General features: G+C 35.6%; 2 protein-coding genes, 1 long non-coding RNA gene and 1 pseudogene across 9 annotated transcripts; 2 read left to right on the forward strand and 2 right to left on the reverse strand.

Annotated features, from left to right (window-relative positions):
* Positions 1-546: 546 nt before the first annotated feature.
* Positions 547-14907, reverse strand: LOC147494849 (uncharacterized). 7 transcript variants are annotated; one of them, XM_086569337.1, is made up of 11 exons: positions 14614-14907; positions 14314-14384; positions 13842-14178; positions 13589-13657; positions 13306-13401; positions 13057-13157; positions 12777-12972; positions 11994-12168; positions 9750-9855; positions 5011-6798; positions 547-3230 (listed from the first exon to the last, which is right to left on the reverse strand). In XM_086569337.1, the coding sequence occupies exons 4-9, from the start codon at positions 13643-13645 to the stop codon at positions 9839-9841; spliced, it is 642 nt and encodes a 213-aa protein (XP_086425463.1). In that variant the 5' UTR covers positions 13646-13657; positions 13842-14178; positions 14314-14384; positions 14614-14907; the 3' UTR covers positions 547-3230; positions 5011-6798; positions 9750-9838. The 7 variants fall into 7 exon arrangements, with proteins under 7 accessions (XP_086425463.1, XP_086425462.1, XP_086425459.1 ...); XM_086569336.1 differs by having other exon boundaries at positions 5011-6753; positions 14625-14906; XM_086569333.1 differs by having other exon boundaries at positions 5011-6753; positions 14614-14906.
* Positions 4624-6424, reverse strand: LOC147494850 (uncharacterized; annotated as a pseudogene).
* A 3434-nt stretch (positions 14908-18341) lies between the features above and the next one.
* On the forward strand, positions 18342-19141 carry LOC147494851 (uncharacterized). Its single transcript, XR_015198799.1, has 3 exons — positions 18342-18473; positions 18571-18878; positions 18947-19141. It is a non-coding gene; the product is annotated as an uncharacterized LOC147494851 (long non-coding RNA).
* A 1-nt stretch (position 19142) lies between these two features.
* LOC147494852 (uncharacterized) lies at positions 19143-20288 on the forward strand (the record flags this gene model as incomplete). Its single annotated transcript, XM_086568264.1, has 4 exons — positions 19143-19318; positions 19408-19467; positions 19565-19634; positions 20163-20288. Coding segments are annotated over 4 exons (432 nt in total), but the record flags the coding sequence as incomplete, so codon positions are not given.
* Between the last annotated feature and the right edge of the window lie 807 nt (positions 20289-21095).

Here is a 21095-nt window from a genome sequence, read left to right on the forward strand (position 1 = left end):
AAAAAGTGGCAATAGTTTATTGAAAGAAAACCCTCGCGACAGTCCCAAAGTCGCCCCTATAAGTTGAAAAGTCAAAAGAATACCCACACGACATTGCCAAAGTCGCGCCATATCAGCAAATGAAATGTCAAATTTGCAAATACAGATGCGAATAGAGTGGTTTGAGGCTAGATTTGCCTCTACCTAGGTATGGAATTTTGATAAATTCCGAATTGGTAAAGGCAAACTCATGTATTTGCCTCCACCTAAAGACGCTAAGTACCTATATATCATTTGGAATGGCACATACTTATATTATGCAATTTGTAATCACATAAGTACAACCTTTGTTAATGCCACACCAAGTTTGGTCTCATAACACTAAATTGAAAAAACAAGACACTAACATAATTTTGGTGTTACTTTTTCATATGTTGATCCTCAACACCCTAGCTTTTCCTTCTTATTTTAATGACACATCAAGTTTCCTTTAGCAAAAAAAAAACGTATAATGCAACAAAAATGGGCATATTCTAATGTCAACTGCCCTTATTGCTATATGACACATAATAAATAAATTGTTTTACCAAGAAAAAATCAATCTAAGTACAATTGATAATACTGGGATCATAAATATCACCTCGAGCTGTAATGTTGCTCATGTAGCAAAACTTATGACAATATATTCATCATACTTTAAGTCACGCTAGTTATTTTCTCATAAACTTAAGTATGTCATATGAAATGACATTATAATTTGGGCATGTATGATTAAAAACTACACCGATGTATGCTACATGTTCTGTCATAACCACAACATATTAAGAGGAATCGTCTTCACTCCAACCGTGAGCTTAAAGGGCATTAGCTTCCTGGTTCTTGCCCCATCTAGGCTTAATTACACATTGAAAGATGTAATTGTAGCATGTTAAGTCTACTTCTATCATCAATCTGGTGCAACTCTTCTTTTGCAACTTTCTCCGCAATAAATCAACTTCGAAATACGCCACTTGTCCTCGCCCAGTTATTGAAATACTCGCAATAGTTAAATCCTTATATTTGTAAATAAAGCCAAATCCACCTCCACCACATCGAGATACACAATTAAACCAAATAAATTACTCAACCAATAATAAACATCGAAACTCTATATAACCAATCCACATTCTTTTAAGGGTTAGTTAGTTAGACTTACCCCCATTACTAGTTGCAGTTAGTGTTAGACCCAACCCAACCCCCCAGTTGCAAGATCCAACGGCTACGAGATATTTTTTTTTCCAGATGAAGAAACAGGACTGTCAGATACCAATCATAATAATTATTAAGGTATGCAGCTTCAATCCATAACGGACTTGTAAATAAAATCCTTAGAATATGGTTATACAAGTATTTGAACTAACATCATCAAGAGTAAAAGAGTAATTGCATTCAATAAAAGGTAGTTTAATAGAAACACAAAGATCTAAAATAACCAAATTAATCACCACAACAAAATAGTAATTAGAGGTACTACACAAAATGTGATGTTGATAAAAATGTGTTCATAACATGTACTAACATTAGATGCCTCAAACTGCTATAAGAAAAAACACACCAAATTAAACTGTAAAAGGATGAAAAAGAACAACACATCTCTAATTTTTAAAATTGTCAACTAAAAATCAATGGCACAATCTATAAAGTGTTATATTTACAATGAAGGAGAACACAAAAGACCATCATCAGATCTTGAGCTTCTAGTGATGAAAATGTAGGCTAGGAAATTTAACCTACCAACAACTTGACTAGCACTGAGAGTTAGCATACGTTCATCAACAAAAGCATGATGCCTTGATATATGCAGCCAATAAATAATCCCCATGCCAGATCAATTTATATAACAATTTAACAAGTATTATGTCGTAAATATAAGTATGTGTTATGTAATAACATAAGTTTCTTGTATGATTCAAGATTATCAAAAACTATGAATAGTCACATGACGCATTTAACAATATAATAAATTGCTTCCGCTACAATTATAATTGAAATAAGCAACCCGAAAAAGTACTACCACAATATCATAGAAAGCTTTAGCTCAATATTTTTTTGGGATAAATTTAGACACCCTCCCCGCTTTTGATTAGCCCTCCCCACTATAAGGAAAAAGATTAGCCCTCATATTTCAACACTCAAATTTTCGTTTATCTTTTTGTATTTCAATCATTGTGATTAGCAATGCCTCATATAGTCTTCCAAAAACATAGGTTGAAAAAAAAGTGAAGTTAGTTACAAAAAAACAAAGAACTAAAGGGAAAGAAAATCACAATGAATTACAAGCCATCTTAGAAAGGAATCTGTCACGCCCCAAATTTTGTAATGCCTAAATACCAAAGACACATGACATCTACAGTCATTACGAAACTCAGAACATGATACGAGACAACCAAACAAAACCCAAAATAAACAAAAACAGAAAAATCCTACAAAAATTTCGACAGAATCTCCTCTGTATTTCATATACTTAAATCTTGTCATAACTTGTAAATCATAACAATATATATTTCATTGCTCAACCTAGCTACTTAACCGTCTCAATGAATGCCAGAACAGTTAAGTCACTCTCACGCCTCAAGACAATTTAGTTCCTTCCCTCGGAAGGCATTAGTTTCTCTAATACGTCTACTAAAAACATTATATAACTTACATCAAGACAGTTAGTTCCTCTATACATAATGAGGCGTCCTTTTTTTAAAAAAAATTAATCAGCAAATAAAATAGATTTACCTTGTTCAAATATCTTTATATAGTACACCCCTACAAGAAGGTTACTATACTTACCATTCTACAAAACATATTTTAAACAAGTAAAACTAATTAACATTTATAAAAATTCACACTTAACTACATATCTGAATTCATTATAATATTACACACAAATATCCCTATTCGCGACCACGATAGGCACCTCTACACACTGCTGTGACTAACACATATATCCATCTGTGTCTTCTCGCATAACCAGCTCCCATTCTCAGTAACAGGGAACCATCTCAAGTGGGATATCGACTCAGGCTCCGCAGGCGCTAAAGAATTTGGATCTATGCATCCGCGCGCTAAATCATATCATAAATATCACAACAGCCACTCTTGGGCTAACAACCACACTTGGGCTAATATATATAATCACACCTCGGAGAATACAGCTAAGGAATTTCGTGATCAAGCAAGCTAAGAATTTTACCATGTTAACTACACCCCAGAAGATTCACCTGAGGAATTTTCATACAATAAAATCAGTCATTACATGACTTTCATATCGAACGAGTTATAGCGGACTAGGGATTTACACACAAGCATACAATTATTTTCAAGGAACCAATGAATCATATCAAAATAAAACTAAAGTGAAACCAATATCACTACAAGCTCCAAGAGGGTATATCGTTTAATACCCAATAATCAATATCAAATAATACAAGCTTTATCAAATATCGTTTAATCAAATAATCAATATCGTTTAATGTCAAATAATCAATATCAATATCAATGGGTATATCATTCAATACCCATTGTTCAATATCCATATAAGCTTTATCTATTTCAATTTTCGTATCTTGGAACCCCTAGGTTCCCGTGGTAACACCACCACTAATAAATATTAAATTTCTATAAAATCCAAGCGTGATCGCCATCACATATAAATATAATACCACATGACCACCGTTTAGTTTAAACAGTTTAAAAGCATACAACAATACTATTTAACCCTACATCAAGACTAGTAGTTCCTCTTACTTTCCGAGACTCACAGAATAGTTTCTCGTTTAAGTAGAAACATATAGTTTCTTGACTCATACGTAAAACACAAATTTATTTACAAATACTACATCCATTGCACACATATATCGGTCGCAAAAACTAAATATATAATATGTACTATAGCGGCTACACCTTTACATAAGACTGCCTACGTATCCAATCTTTCAAGATTATAATCAAGTCTTACGTAGCTCTTAACCAAAAACATAATTGCCCTACATAACCGTGCTCAAAATAATCATTATTCTCACTTTAGATAATGTTCATATTCAAAACATCATATATAATCCCCAGGGCATATCCAACACTAGCACAATGAAAACATATCCAACAAGTTCAACTAACATTCGTTATGATATAATTGTCCCATTTCAGTAAGAGAACTTATCTAGAACTCACCTTGGAACTCTAGAGCACAAAACAGTCTCCACGACATCCAAGCATAAAATTCCTCCAGTAATAAAGAGAATCCGAAAACAATAATGTATAAATCTCATTATGTTTACAAATAAGGAAACCAATTGCTTAAATCATATATATATATATATATATATATATATATATATATATATATATATATATATATATATATATATATAATAAATGATTTTATTGGTTTACAAATATATATATATATATATATTTGTGGGGATATTTGGAACTTGTTGTACCTATTTTTAAATGATTTAAGCAGTTGGTTTCCTTATATATATAAAGTTTCAGCCCTAGTGATGCACAATAAACCTATAAGTCATAATTGCTCAAAAACTGATTTTAATATACTTTCGGGCCTCCAAAAACTATCTTAAGATTTATGTCAGTTCCAAACAAAACCACCGTCTAAAAGTATGCTGCAAACGTTATATAAAACACCCAAGAAAAGTTTAAAAAACTCTTTGTTCATTACTAAACATATTTCCCAAAACAAGTTCATGCACATAAAAGGATAACACGATAGGTTTTCTAGCCAACTTGTCAATGCTATAGTTTTTTCTACATTTATCCAAATGAGACATGACTTGATTATTTTGAAACTAGGATATGTTTGAGCTGTGAATTCTCTCTAAAATGACAGACTTCTTTGCTATCAAAAAGAAGACTAGAAGTTTTGGTTAAGAAATAAATGAAAAATGCACAATAAGTAACCAGCAGCTACCTTTTCTAAGTTGATTATGGAAACCATCCACCAGTAATGAAATCAGACTGAAGTAAATAGGTAGATGGAATTACCTCTATTATTAGATCTAGCGAATTGTGTTCCCCTTCTGCACTGGTATTAGTCCATATTTCTTTGCTTGGTCGGCTGGTGAGAACTGTAAGAGGGCAGCCAATATCCCAACCGCCAGTCACAATGTCCACCAGACCGCCATCTCTCAGTAAGACTAGATGGACCGCCATTTCTGGTTCCAGGACCACCGTGAGCACCAGCTGGAATTATAACATTCATGCTTGTAGAGCAATCACCCATATCTCTAAGTCTACTTTTCTGTGAAGGCTCGGAAGAAACAGGTGCTACTTGAGAAGTATTAGCACATCTGACCCGTGCTTTCTGAAGAAATTTCAATCCCCAACCTCCGACTACTGTTTCTTGATGACTGTCATGGGCTTCTTCTCTTAGAACAATGGCAGCAAGCTCAACATTAGGTGGGCCTGCTTGAAATATCTTGGCACCCAACCTACCAACATTGCTTGATGTATCTGCCTCCCAAGAAATATGCTCACGCACATAGCTTTCTATACCAAATTGAGAGCAGGATTTATGCTTGGGCAAATGCTTTGGCCTGAACATATCTACCATTTTGTTTACTGACACTTTAGTTTTGCCAAGGATATAATCTGAACATGCAAAGTTCCCAAACTTTTTTGCATCAGCACCAAATAAAACCCACTGGGTTTCCATCACTTCCGAATTGTCAGAGTCTGCGTAGAGGGTCAAAGAACTTGTTACATTCATCTTTCCAACAAGATCCAATGACTTATCACAAATTCCCTTTTCCTTTCCACCAACCTTTTTCTTATAGAATAAATATACACAATCAAGAGGCATATTTTCAGAAAATTCAGACTCCACAGTTTTAGAAACATAAACTACTCTTCGATCATCTACCGAGTACTTAAAGTTCGGAACTCCATTCTCCCACTCATGCTGAAGTGTACCTTGAGAAAAAGTGGCTGAGGAAGACAATGACTAGTCTGAAGATGTAGAGACACCATTTGAGATAGCAAAAATGTGTTTATTTAATGATTTCAATCCACTTCTTGGATTCTCAACATACACTGTTCCTGTCTCTGGCTTCTGCAGTGACCTAAGACTGGGTCTAGAAGGAAAGCTCATAAAACTGGAGTCTTTTGTTGCTTTAACATCAATCAGTCCCACTATCCCCATCACATTACTACCTAAAGCCCCTAAATGGCAAAGTAATGAATCGTTCAATACATTTTTCCCACACTCATTCTCATCAACAGTTTTCAAAATCCACTGTCCACTCCGGGTTGCTGATGGGCAATGAACAACAAAATTACCCAAATCACTTCTATTTCTTCTCATGTTTCGATGTGGCTCCAAATGGTTGTCATAGAAAACCTGCTTTGAAGACCTCAGGTTCACAGCAACATTGCATGGTACTGCTGGACTACATATCATACTTAAAGAGTTGGCTGCTCTAAATTCTACCAAATCCAAGCAATGCTGGAGAAATTTCTCATCCAGATTTACAAAACGTAGATATTTGGGGATTCTATGGTCTGCTATGTGTTCGCTTTGAAGTAATGACTGCTGTATGCATCTTTTACTGATAAGTTGTTGCTTGGAATCAGATGGCAATTGTTTTTCTGCTTTACCCTTCCTAGCAAAATTTGGATTTAGACGAAGCAGTTTCTGAAATAAGCTTTTCTGCTAATTCTGTCATTGTTCAAACTACAGTGTGGCTCCTCCCCTTCTCCTGTTTTCGTGTCCATAAATGCCTTTTCAATCTATAGTGATGAGCATATGAAAACACTGGGTAAGTTCAATCACATCTGGAAATGAATCGGAAAAGAAATTGTAAGAATTACCAAACATCCATAAAGAACTGCAGTAACACTCTAAGATTTGAAAATTACACACCATTGAATAAAGAGAAGATCAATTTTTCAATCCACAACAAAAAGAAAGAAAAAAGAAGAAGAATCCATAACCAGGAAGAAACACACTTAGAAATTAATGCAAAGATTGCAAACCCGTGAGAGCTACTCGCTTTATTTATAACCTTTATAGAGAAAACTATAGTAGTCTGCCAATATGTTCAAAAGTACACGCAAATTTTTGAATATGAACAGTTTAATGTAAGGCTGAGTCCAATGGCTCCCTATCCCTTTAAAAATAGAGCTAAAGTCAACAGATTTTACTCTCTATCATTAATTTCCTCTTTATATATACAAAGGATTCTACTCTCTATCTCTACTCTCTATATATAGAGAGTAAAATAGAGATAGAGAGTAGAATCCTTTGTATATATACATAGAAAAATAATAATAGAGAGTAAAATATGTTGACTTTAGCTCTATTTTGTTGACTTTAGCTCTACTTTATTAACTTTAACACTACTTTTAAAGGGATATGGAGCCATTGGACTCAGCCTAAGGAAACTTATAATGTATCTTCTTTAAAATTCCTCAGTAGTGGGTAATGTGGTACACTGTTTCAATTTGTGGCCCCATAAATCAAATCTTGTAAAGTTTGGTTTGGATCAACATATTTGGTTCTTGGCTCGGATTTGGATCTATTGTGAATTTGTCCATTCATTAAGGGATCAAATTCAAATCAACCTTAATCCACTCCATACTGACCCATTCTCTTTAGTAAACTAAATATGTAAAAAATTGGTTCAGAGCTATGCTTATCTGTAGATTCTGATCCTGTTTTGATCAGATTGTATTTGGATTGTACAAACTACAAGTTCTTATTGTGTTAGGATCAGAGTGTATCTTAGATCACCCTCACTATGATCCAGGGAATCCATTGACAGCCCTAGTTTTGAGAGTCTAGTTGTCTTGTTGATGGACAACAATTTTTTTTTTCTTTTATGGGACCTTGTTACTGGTTTTTCATTTCAATTCTGGACAACTTTGTAATTTAACTAATATCAGGATTCAGGAGTTATAATCTAGTCATTTTGCACCGTGACGTAAGGGACGTTTTTACTTTATTCCAGTTGGAAATTCACTGGTTTATGATTCCAGTTGCAAATTCACTGATTTATGATTCCAGTTTCTAAGCTGAGGGAGCTAGAATGCAGAGACTGGGGTTTGGGTCATAAGTGTTATCTCGTTGGTTTGTACTGGTTACTGCACTTGTAGTATTGTGGGTGGGGGTGGTTATGAGGCCTTGGGGCAGGACTGTAATCTTTTTTGGTTTTAAGAATTAATATCTTTTGCTTATTAGGAAAAACATGAATAAGCAATATACTGATTTTCTTTTAACAGTTTTCTAGCTTTACCTTAAGGGGTAGCACCGTTGGTTTGGCCTTGGGTTTGCTCTCCAATGGTCACCAGTTCGATTCCCCTCAAGGCCACTGGTGAGGCAGTACCTGGTCAAATTTCCAACTAGGGCCCCGGGATTAGTCGAGGTGCGTGTAAGCTAGCCTAGACACCCAGTTCGAAAAAAAAATTAGGGAAGAATTTCCTTCACTTCGAAAAGTTGAATTGATCTATATTTGAGGATGTGCACTCACTTCTTTTCTTTATATAATAAATGAGTGGTGTTTCCAATTATCTAATTCTAAATAAAAAATATCATATAAAATGGTCTCAACAAACCAAAAAAATGGGACGATGGGAGCAATGGATTGGGGGTTACTAGTAAGTTTCGAGCTGAGGTCGTGGCTATACTTGAAAATATTGAACTTGCTATAGAGAAAGGGCGAGTATCAGTGTGGGTAGAGTTTGACTCTTTGGTTGTGCATTCGGTTCAATTATGATCCCTTAGGAACTAGAGATTGATACAAGGTGAAAGCTATGTCGGATGAAACTCAAGTTTTGTATGATATACACACATGGAGAAGCCAACTTTGCTGCAAAACAGGTAGCAAAATTGCAAAAAGATGTGTTTGTTTTGTATGAAGAGAAACCCCTACAAATCTATATGTGGGAGGACCCTACTATTGTTTACTTAAGATTTTCCTGAATGCCTAAGAAATTAAATGTCTTGTAGTCTACTTATTGTTACACTAAACTTGGGAATCATTCTAGGAAACCTTGTAATCTTCTCTTATCTTAATCCATTCTATAATATACAAAGCAACTTAACTAGCAAAAAAAATACACAACAAGACAAGAAATAAAACCTTTAGTCCCACTAAAGCATGTATCATATCATTTCTGGAAAAGAACATAACGACATGGAACAATATATATTCAAAAAGTACTTTCGCATTGTTCTTAACATGGAAATGGACAATAAACCAGAAGAATTAAGAAGACAGCATGTAATTTTATGTTTACACATAAGACCCATAAGTATAGCATAATAGATGCTAATATAATATCGCGCTTCACAACCACCAAAGAGGGTGTATGTGTTAATCAACTCTTCAATTATTTGAAAGACCCTTATGGTGCAAAGTGCAAACGTCAAAAATGGAGTTTTGATACACATGCAATAACCTTTTTCTTTCATAAGTTGAAAGGAACAAAAACAATCAATCCCCACCATGTGATTTTTGAAAATATGAATTTCAATCTCTGAACCACCCACCTTGAATTTTAAGCCCTTGGGAGGCCTCAACGAAGCTTCTTGTCTCCCATAACACTCATTTGACTCCTGGGATTCTAATCATGAGTACTATCTATCACATTTCTCAAGTTTGTTGCATACCAAAAGAAATATGTTTCCTTTTACCAAATATCCAACCCAATTCAAAAACAAATTTTAAAAACTTCATCGGAAGAAATAAACAAAATTTATTAAAAGGTGTAGAAGAATAACTTACCTTCTTTAAAGGGCAAAAACCATACAATCTTTGTCGTATGATGGGTAAGTCTATGCAGCACATCGTCCAAAAGAATTTGTTTCCACAATCTATGGCTTCCAACTCTCTAAAAAAAATAAAACACCCCCATCACTATGATGAAAGAATGCATAAACATATTTTATTCATGAACATCTGCATATAGCATCTATAATTCTATATAAATGATAGCCTATACATCATGGACTCATGGTGCATGTTCTGAACAAAATATCAATCGTGCCATTACTTTATATAGCTAGAGAGCAAAAAATATCCATTCAACAAGATATAATGCTGCATTTAGCAAAAAAAAATATATATATATATATATATGCTGCATTTCTATTCTCATTGCCATGAGAGTAAGACTTGAACTTTGAAACTTAGAATCATTGTTAACGCCCTCGTATGGCCATATCAATTACCACTCCAACTATGTATAAAGTCAGTATTAGATTGACATTCTTGAGACCACAAAATCGTAACAGTAAACCAAAAACCAAATCGTGAATAGAAAATCGTAACTGGAACAAAAACAAAGAACACTTAAAATTATCTCTGTTTTCCTTGAAAACTAGAACCGCCTTCTTAACTATTACAATCCTTTTTCTTGCTTTTTAAGCACCTGATCCAAGAGATTTTCTGACTCCTCTACCCGAGACGTGCCCTAATGCTATTACATCCATTTCGACTACAATTACCGACTTGTCCCTATTAAACTGATAAAACTACTTGTATGTCCTATAGGACATGACGGGGGGGGAGGGGGTGGGGAAGAGAAAATGAACGCAAATTACCTTGAGCCTGGTCATCAGGCTGGTCATCAGGCTCGATGCTCGTGAGCAACTCGGTGCTCGGCTCGTTTCGGGCTCGGCTCGAGCTCGCTCATTTAAAAATGAGTCAAATATGAGCACGTTTTAAAGCTTGAGCTCGAAATCAAGTAGCTCGCGAGCTACTCGAAACTACTCGTATTTTACATAATTTTGTTAAAATATAGGATAATTGTTATAATAGTGTGTTGAATTATAATAGCTTATCACATATTAATTGTAACAATAGTGTGTTCACCTTATAATACTTGTTAGATAGAGGTTCATTGTTATTTTAGTGAATTATAATCACACTCACGTATATCGTGAGATTATCTCTGCATGTTATTTTGATATTTAGTATGTATTATATATCTATTTTTGCTCACTTGTATCTAGAATATGTTTGAATTCAAACTTATGCATAAAACAAATCAAATCAATATTGAAAACTTGTGATGGAGTTCGAACATATAGCTCTGAACCGTCAAGATCCAGACTCGAGAGCTACTCGGATACTTGATGAGCCAACTCGAGCTCGACTCGAGAGACACACGTGCTCGACTCGAACTCGCTAAAGCTCGACTCGACTCGCTCGATGACCAGCCCTACCTAGTATAGCCTCAGTGTAATCAATGCTAATCTTGGAGTAAAGATTAAGACCCTCCCTCCCAACTCCATGTTTTTCCTTGACATTAACGAACAAATAAAGGTCACTTGCAATGCCCCTAGAACAAGAAAATCATGTGACCAGCGTTCATCAGCAAATAAGTGGTTACATTGACTATCATTCAATTATTACAATCAACAACCCTAAACCCTAAACGGCAAAGAGTCATAAAAAGGCATTGAGTGCACCCTTTACTAACACTTCAGATAATAGAGAATATACATAAAAATATATAGGTCCATGAAAAATCTAATATGATAAATGTTTATTTTGCAATGAAATAATTGATAAATGACAAGGCAATAGAGAAGGTATTAGAAGTACCAATACTATTGGCGTTAGTGTTATTATATGTAGTAGCACTTTACGTGTACATCATGTAATAGCACAAAGGGCACTTGTGCAATTTCAGAATACACTTAATATATAATGTGGTATTCTCTCATTTCAGAGAACCCAGTACTTATCACAATCCTCAAGCAAAGGGAAGAAGGTCACTCTGTGAAGATTTTTGAATTGGATTGCATGAAGTTAATAAGATCATTAGGAAAATAATTGACACCGTTAGAACCTTCGGGTAGCAAATCCGTACTTGTGATCAGAAGTTAAGAATCTAAATCCTCAATAATTTTCTTTTGGTCCACTCCTAAGAAGGGTAGAATGTCGCTCTGGGTGATTTCTACTAATTAATTCATTTGCATGATGATGATGATGTGAATCATAGAATAGGACTCAAATGCAAACCTTTCTTTATCAATGTTCCCTTCTCCTTGAACTTCATTGTTGCTCCATCATTAACACCAGGTGGGATAACTACTTTGATACTTCGCTTCAATTGCACTTTTCCTTGCCCATCACATCTTCGACAATAATCAGTTATTATTTTTCCTTCACCACCACATTTTGAACAAGTGGACACCTAGATAACACATGACATATACGAGAAAGTTGAGTAAATAACATAAATTTTCAATGTTGTGAATAGCATCACATATTAACTATATTGGGAGTACATTTAGAGTAGAAAAACAAGATATCCTTTATAGCATAGCAAGAGTTTAATAAGGTTCAATAACACGAATAACAACATCGAATAAAGTGAAAATTGATTTGGACATATTTAAGAAACAGTTGTGTTGGAACTTTCATCTTATAGGACAAAAACCTGTAACTGCATAGTTACTCGACTAGTCTTTTCCAATCACCTACTCGTGTATTAGACTGTGGTATGAAGGCTGCCTTTTTATATGTTTATACTGCTTCTACCAATATTACCCACCAGCAGAGAGAGTAACCATCAAAGTCTAATTAATCTTATTTCCTTACGTGTCTTTACTTTTTTGACAGGCATATGTTATACAGTCTAATTACTGATACTCCTATGTTTGTCTCTTATGGTCTCTGTTTGTCCCTTCATTTTGCACAACTCAAGCCAGTTTCAGTGATGGGACCACAGGAACAAACTTCAGCATCCTTACTAAAAAAATAAATATGAAAAATCTGCATATTACAACTCTCATAAGTTACCTGTGACATCACACCAAATGGTGTTCTCTGACTTTTCATTACCCCTCCTCTACCTCCACAATCCACACAAGATTTTACACAACTGCTGGATTTTGCACCACTCCCATTGCAATGATCACAAGTTTCAAAACAGGAAACTTCAATGTTCTTCTGTCCTTTGAAAATTGACTCTTCGAAGCTCAAAGGCAGATCATACCTATAACATTTCAAGATGAATTAGAGAGGAATTAAAATACCTGTTAAAAGATGAAGGTTCGATAAATGATAAGTGAAGGGTTACCGGATATCAGGACTTTGGTTGGGATTGTTTCTGAAACTGCTTCCTCCAAAAAATGAACCAGATTCTCCAAAGTATGTATCAAAGACATCAAAACGGTCCACCTGATTGTAATTTTATAATACATGGATATGAAAGTTGTTTACCTTCCAGTGTACCGTAACGAAGTTGAATATGAAAAGAATTTATTACCGTAGTTTATAAATTTAGGTATTGGGGAAAGTACAGAGTGGTTTTTGAATGGGCTCTTACCCACTGTGAATTGAAATCAGATCCATCATGCTGTCCCTGTACACCAGGCTCACCAAAGCGGCCATACAAAGATCTCTTTTCATCATCTGATAAAACCTAAATAAAGGCTTCATTACAATATACGAAAAACAAAGGAAATGAAAGTAGTATGAGTAAAACTTAAGACATGACACGAAAAAATAATTAGTACTTGAGTGAGTTGGAAGAGAGTATATGAGTCTGAGTTAAAGGATGAATTTTGAGTAGAACAATGAAAAGTGTAAAGAAGAAGAAGAAAGAGCACCTCGTAAGCAACGCTGATCTCCTTAAACTTATCTTCGGAGCCAGGGCTCTTGTTCATATCGGGATGATACTGTGTTCAACAAAGCAAAAGACATAATAGTAAAGGAAGCTTAATAGTGATGCAAAGAGTAAAACAGCAGAAGGAATGCAAGCAAAGATAGTACAAAGTAGTAAACATATTGGGACATAAACACAAACACGTAGAGATCATGATGCATGGCAGCAAAGAAAAGATGATTGTTAATTAATTGTACCTGACGAGCGAGTTTTCAGTAAGAGAACTTGATTTCCCGCAGTGTTGCATTTCTACTGACATTCAATGAGTAGTAATTCTTGTTGCCACTTGCGGCTCTTATTGTGCTGCTTCTTCAACAACAACGAGCACCGTGGATTGAAGGAAAGTAGTAGGAAAGGCCAACTTGCTCTAAAGCAAGTTGACCAAAATGAAAGCTCAATTACACCGTAACAGAATTGGTCCCCATCATGACCAACTTGCTCTAAAGCAAGTTAACCAAAATGAAATCTGAATTACACCGTAACAGAATTGGTTCCCATCCATGACATTGGGAATTAACTAACAGTGCATTATTCCTGCATCGAAATGATGCACAAGAATGGATTTGAAAGATTGCTACGCAAAATGTGTGAGTCTGTTCTAGATAAATCAAAATTCACATCAAATTAAAACACCCCCAAAGCTCAAAAAAAATAAAAAGGTAAACTTACTCAGTCCCTTTTGCCCTAAAAAGCCCAAATTGCTCAGGAGACAAAATAGCCGGCCACTCTTCTTATGATTTCTGCACAGCCATAACAACACCACTTGTTCTTTCACTACACAAACTTCTCATCATGAAAACGAAAAAATATCAAACACCCTAAGTTCTAAAACTATCAAAAAACATCAAGTATCACTAAAATAATTATACCCCAATCACTGGATACTTCAATTCAAAGAACTCCAACTTATTAAATTAACTCGGTAATCAGTCCACTGAATTGAAGATTTGTAAGAGGAATAAAACTTACACAAAATCTACCTTCTTCTTTGTGTTTTCTAGGTCTGTGTTGATTAATTTAGAGTGGGTTAGAGAGACGAGAGTGAGAGATTAGTCCGTGATGAGAATGAGAGAGGAGTTGAGAGACAGAGAAGGTATCGGCAGGACAAAGAGGAGAGATTGGGAGATGTTGGAGGCGAAGAGAGGCGAAAAGAGATGGTAAGTGGTTTTTTGGGAGACTTTTGAAAAGCGAACTGAAGAATTCGCCCAGGCTCACGGATTACGGTCTCTAAATTTTGAGTGGAAACTGGAATTTGGGCGGCATTCTTAAATTTTTCACCGAGATACCAGCGGGAAAAAATTAGTTGGCAACAATTAGGGGGTGTCACAAAACCATTTAACCGGACCAACCGAACCGCATGAGTTGGGTTTGGTTCGGATCAGTTTAAAAAAATAGAATACCAATAGGGTTGGTTCGGTCAGCAGTTTTTAGAATTATAAATAAAAAATAACCGAACTAAACCATATTACTACCAAAATTACAAGTTGCTATATATATATCTACTTAAAAGCTATTTGATTATTCTTCCATAATATTGGTTTGGTTACGGTTAAAGAGGTTAAAGACAGTTAACCATAAAAGGTTTCAATTTTGGTTTTGTAAAATACATTGGTTTAACCATCGGTTAACCATAAGGTGTTGTTCTTGGTCTGTTAATTTTGGATTAGGGCGGTTTCAGCCAAAACCGAACGGACAGACCCATGCCACACCAAAAATAAGGCTATTATTCCTAAACTCACACTTTGGCAAGTCTTGAGTTTTAGTGAAATTATGGTTTGGCAAAAGATAGCTTCAAGATTGTCAAAGGTCCATTGAGTTGAGAATGGCCATATTATAATTGATAACGGATCTCAATATTTTCGCCAACTTGGTCTATATGAAAATGATATTACGTGTCTAGCTTAGCTTAGTTGGTAAAATCTTTGGGTGATGATACTAGAGGTCGAGGGTTCGAACCCCGCTATACACTATCAAGTTACTGATTTCTTTAAAAACATACTTGCCAAAATACTTGCCAAAAATGCTACGAAATATCACTTTGAAGAATTCATAAAGACCGCTCCAGTGTCCTAATTTCTTTTATAGAAGAGCAAGTCAACTTGGCAAATTCTTAGTGATATCTTGTCAAGCAAAACAATCCAATCCAAGTTATTGAATTCCTTCCATCCACACATTCTCATTGCCTTATCTTTCCTCTGTTTCCGTCTCACTCTTCTCTCACTTCTATAATGTTTGCACCAATTAATTCTCCTTCAACCCCTTGTCTAATTACTTCACTCAAACATGGTGACCCAGTTCAGGGTTGCACTCAGTTCTCCTCGTTTACTCTTTTCTCCTCCCTCCAAACCCTTCTTCTCCCTTTCATCATCATCTTATTCTTCACCAACTTGTTCAAATATTCACTTCAATCCATTTGTCCAACTTATTAACCACAAACTATCACCTCGGCATCGGGTTTTCATTATTAACCACAACTGCTGAGAAAACTAATATCTCACAAGGTTTGTTGCAATCTTATATTTTTAAATATGATTTATTTGTGATATGGTTTATTAGTTAGTTTGGTTTTTGTGAGGGACAATTTGTAGAAAGGAAAATACTATAGAGATGATTATTGTGGGTATTTATGGTGTACTATTGTCGTGGTATAAGTCTCATTTAATAAGTCACCGCAAGAAAGGCGGATTAGCTTAATCTATAATGGCCATTACCTATTTCTCAATGAAAATGAGTTTGGTTCAGGTGTGATAGACCACAATTGGAAGATACATTTCCCTTCCATGACATTGAGTTGGTCATTAATAGTGAAAAGTAGCGTTCAACACCTAGTATATCTTTGAGCTTGGTGAGTTAAACTAGTATACTACATAGCAGTGGGGGCATGAGTGGAGAATTGGAAGGGCGTGGAAAGTGGAGAGGGAGAGGGAGAGTGGAGAGTGGAGGTGGAGAGTGGGAGGGAGAGGGAGACGAAGACCTTATTACTTTGGTTTACATGTCACCGAAAGATAACTTTCCCCTCCATGACGTTGAGTTGGTCATTAATAATCAAAAGCGTTCATCAACCCCTAGTGTGGGGAACGAGGTGATGCATATAAAGGAGTGGTAGAAGAAACAACTTAAGGGCATTGCCGATTGGTATAAAGGGCCACATCAGCCTTTGAAGTTCTTTATAAAACAGATAAATGGTATAAAGGGATTTTGAAGGAGGAGTTCCACAGCGCAGGAATTCAAAATATTGATTGGATTCTGCAAAACCTTTCGATTCATGTGTAATTGCGACCTACGGGTCTCGAGCCATGCACGTCACCTGTAGACCTTTTCTTTCCGTTTTTTGTAATTATAAAATCAATCCGTTATGCTGGGGTTGGTGTTCCAACTCAGGATTGTGAGTCCAATGACCTTGACCAACTAAGCTGCTATTGTTTGCATGAAATGCTTTCACTCGTAACTTTGTGTAACTGTAAGTTATGTGTGGAACTTTATTTTACGCCCAAACACCTTATATAATATATTCAAAATTGAACACTTTTCAAGGGTGGCATATTAGCAATAGTAGAGGCCCATATAGGTGGTGCACTGGTGCATTGGAGAGGTGTTTTTTGAATTGCTCCCTCATATGTGAAACTGTGAAAGTAGAGATCGATTAAGGGATCCATTAGTTATGCCCTAATGATCTTAATGTATCTTTGAACCTTGTAGATTTTGATGGCACATGAACATTTACTGCTACAATAAATAAGCAATCACCCTTTTCATGGGAATTCATATTTGGGGGTATTATTTTGCATACTAAATTAGAATTCTTGTTGCGGATATTTCACATTAGTTTATTATAGGAACATGCATTGTAGCATTGTGGCGTGCTTCTATGGCACCTGCTTAGTAAATTTGGTTAGCATATCTTAACTGGGTTGTGCACTTCCTCTTTTAGATGCGTCAACTATGCGAATCCTAAAACCTGGGAGGGTTATATATTTGCAAACAAAGAACACGTAGCTGATAATCATGAGTAGATTGCAAGCATAGCCACAGATTGTGCTCCTTGCAAAGGGTACCCAACTTAGGGAAATCAAAATACTTTTTGATTGACAGTAATCCACTCTCCTTAAAGAGTAGCATATGGTGTAGTGTAGCTGTAGCTCTTCTTCCCTATGTTCTTCAATATCCTATTCCGCTCTATCTCTTGTTTTCAAGAGCCTTTACCAAGAAATTATGTATCCTATGTAGCCCTCCTATTCTTTCTCAGTCTATTTTCTGTGGATTTTTATTCTGTTCAATATGTAGTAATGCTCATAGGCATGTAAGATGCTTGTTCCCACTGTAGAGGAAAGCTTTTCTTTGTGCTTGTCAATTTTCACTTTCAACTCTTGAAGAACAGTGTTACCTCATCTTACATTTGCACAAGACGCTGACTCTACTCTAAATATAGCCTGTTCAAAAGCGGACATAGTTGTAGGAGGAATGCTTTGATAGTCTACTTATAATTTGTTTTGTTTTGTTTTTCTTGTTAACCCATTTGTTGCTAATGTTGGTTTTTATCTACGTAAATCACGGAGAATGACTCACAAAGGTGAAATGGACATCACTCTCCTACTTTCAATCCCTTTTATCTTTATTGTAATTTTGAATGAAAATAAATAGATATGGTCTTCCATAACTCTTGCCAGGAATGTGTTTTATATAGAATCTTGTGGCACGCAGTTGTTAATTGCTTTTGTTTAACATGTAGTTATCTTTATCTGACTTTATCTTTGTTTTGGTAAATGGAATGCTGCTTCTTTCAAGTGTTTTTATGAGTCCTTGATGGTTGTTGATCCACACATAATAAAGTATGAATAATGTTCTACTTCTCAAGGGTGTTGTTCTCCTGCACCATGCGTTATTACGCTTTCGTAAGTCTTAATATGCCATTGGCTGATACAACAGGAGAAAAGAATATTAAGGAGGCATTTTGTTAGACATTACGCTCAATGTAATCATGAGATTAGCCACAAAAAAATAGTCTCAGACAGACCTATACACCCTATTGATAGGTGAATCAACTGTGAAGGAACTCAGTATGCATATCTAGGATATTGCTCTTTGCAAATCCAAAATTTTTGTTGTACTTCAAAATTGGTGAAAGCAAAACGGCAAACGAGTCCAAATAAGTAGCAAGCAGGCACATACTCGAAAGTCTGAAACCCACGGCCAGCCCAACCAGCCGCGTGCTTTATTATTATTATATATATCAGGTAACATCTCCGAACTATTAACGGATTTTAATTTTAAAATTTACATGTAGTGATAAATAGTTTTGCAGGTTAACTCCACTTGGTGTGATGTGAAAAGAGAGGGACGCGTGGTTGCAGTTAGATTAAAGGAATAATAAAAATGGATGTGTCCTGGTTGAGTGCCATTCTTGTTGGGGCAGCGGGTTGCATTGCAATTGGATACATCCTAGGTACTTCTGCTGCTGCTGCTGCTGCTCCTATTAGAAAACTGCTTCACTTACCTTTCCGGGGCTTACTAAGAAGGAAGCAACGAGGAGTAATAATAATACTACAAATAAGAATTTGAAGTCAAGTCTTGTGGAGGTTGAAAAGCTTGCTGAGATTTTGGAAGATTTTAAAATGGTTTTGGTTGTTAAGAATGACTTAAAGATGGGCAAAGGAAAGATCGCTGCCCAATGCAGGTTTGTCTATCAATCCTGCCCACTTCGTTTTTTAGGATGTTCATTTGCATTTTTTGTCTAATCATGTGTTTTTTTTGTTGTACGTGTAGTCATGCAACATTGGGCCTTTATAAGAAGCTTCTTCATAGAGCACCTAAAACCTTGAACAGGTACGCACTCGTACTACCACTATAAGAATGTTGCACCTATGTTTATTTAATTTGGTTTCAGTGCAAGTCCTTAGTTCTATTGTTCTGTTATTTGCAGGTGGGAGATGTGTGGGCAAGTGAAAGTGGTTTTGAAAAGTGAAAGTGAAGATGATTTGCTAGTGTTGCAAGTAAGTTTATATGGCGTATGCATATAGTTGAGTTGTTATTGGTGTTCTTTGACATCTGGGAGGTCCTATAGTGACCATTTTATTCTTCTTCATGCTTTCTTGGAATGGTTAGCTAATGAACACAGTATTTACCCCCAGTTTGTATCCTGATAATGAAACATATTCCGAAACTTATTACAGCTTTTTAATATGTTTTAATGTCTAATAGGTCAAACACGATATGTTTCTAAATGTCGTCATGTGGTCCAACTTATTCCACTTCTGTACTAGCTCTCATCCTTTTCCTGATACAGTCGACTTGAAATATGACCTTGAACAGAAGAAAATCACTAGTTCTAATTTCATCTCATGCATATGCCATATGGTTACTAGTAATACAACTTGTACCTGTTATGCGGAACTTCTATCAAGGAGTAAGAGCAAATTCTAAAGCTAAAATAGGAACACACCAGCAAACAAACAAGCACCATAGCAAATCATGAAATAATAGGATCTTAGAATTAATTGTTTGGATGCCATTTGTTACAGGAAAGGGCCAAATCACTGAACTTACCAACCCATATTACAATTGCTGCTGGAAGAACACAGATTGCACCAAGTGAGTGGGTTTGCATGAAACTTCTTTTACAAATTTGTTCAATACATTTTGTGTGATGGACATTGAGCTGACAGTTTTGAATTTGCTTAGAATTTATACCAGTTTTCTAAAAAATAAATAATAAGGATATATCACCGCAAAAGTAATTACATAACTTTTAGATTGATTTTTTACCTCAGTTGTGTTCTCCAACTTGATTAATATCCTTCTCTTTTTTTATTTTATTTTTTTATTTCCTTTTCCAGATTCAAGGACAGTGATGGCTTTGCTTGGTGAGTGGTTTACTTTTCCCATTCAAATGACACTTATTAGCTAGATCTGACTAAATGACACAAGTTCTATAGGAAGTCTTACTGTTTCAATATGAATTGAGTTTTGTGGTAATTTTTATTGGTAATATCATTTGAATATTGAAATGTATTTACGTTTTTGGGCAGCCACTACATTATTAAAACTTGTAGTAATCTGCTCATGCATGGTTAAGAACTGATGTATATAGGCAGTAGTACCAAAAATATGAATACTATTTGAAACAGCACCATTATATACGATGATTATGAAAATGGTAGAGATCTTTATAAGGGTGGTGGTTATTGAAAAAAAAATGGGTAGAGATCTTGATCGAGGGGTTGGGGGTTAGGGACTACGGAAAAGAATGCCCAACAAACCATTGTCATGGATGTTGTGTAGAGGGTGACATAAGCAAAGATCTTGAGTGAATATTTGCTTATATGACACCCCCCCACCACACAGACAAAGACACAAGAGTGAGGCAAAAGAAAAAGGAAAACATTGCCATGCACCCATGCGAAGCACCTTGCAGAGCAATCATATATCTCGACCGTGGAGTGGACTCAAGACAA

Source organism: Coptis chinensis, chromosome 6, assembly GCF_015680905.1.
Source record: "Coptis chinensis isolate HL-2020 chromosome 6, ASM1568090v1, whole genome shotgun sequence".
Lineage (NCBI taxonomy): Eukaryota > Viridiplantae > Streptophyta > Magnoliopsida > Ranunculales > Ranunculaceae > Coptis > Coptis chinensis.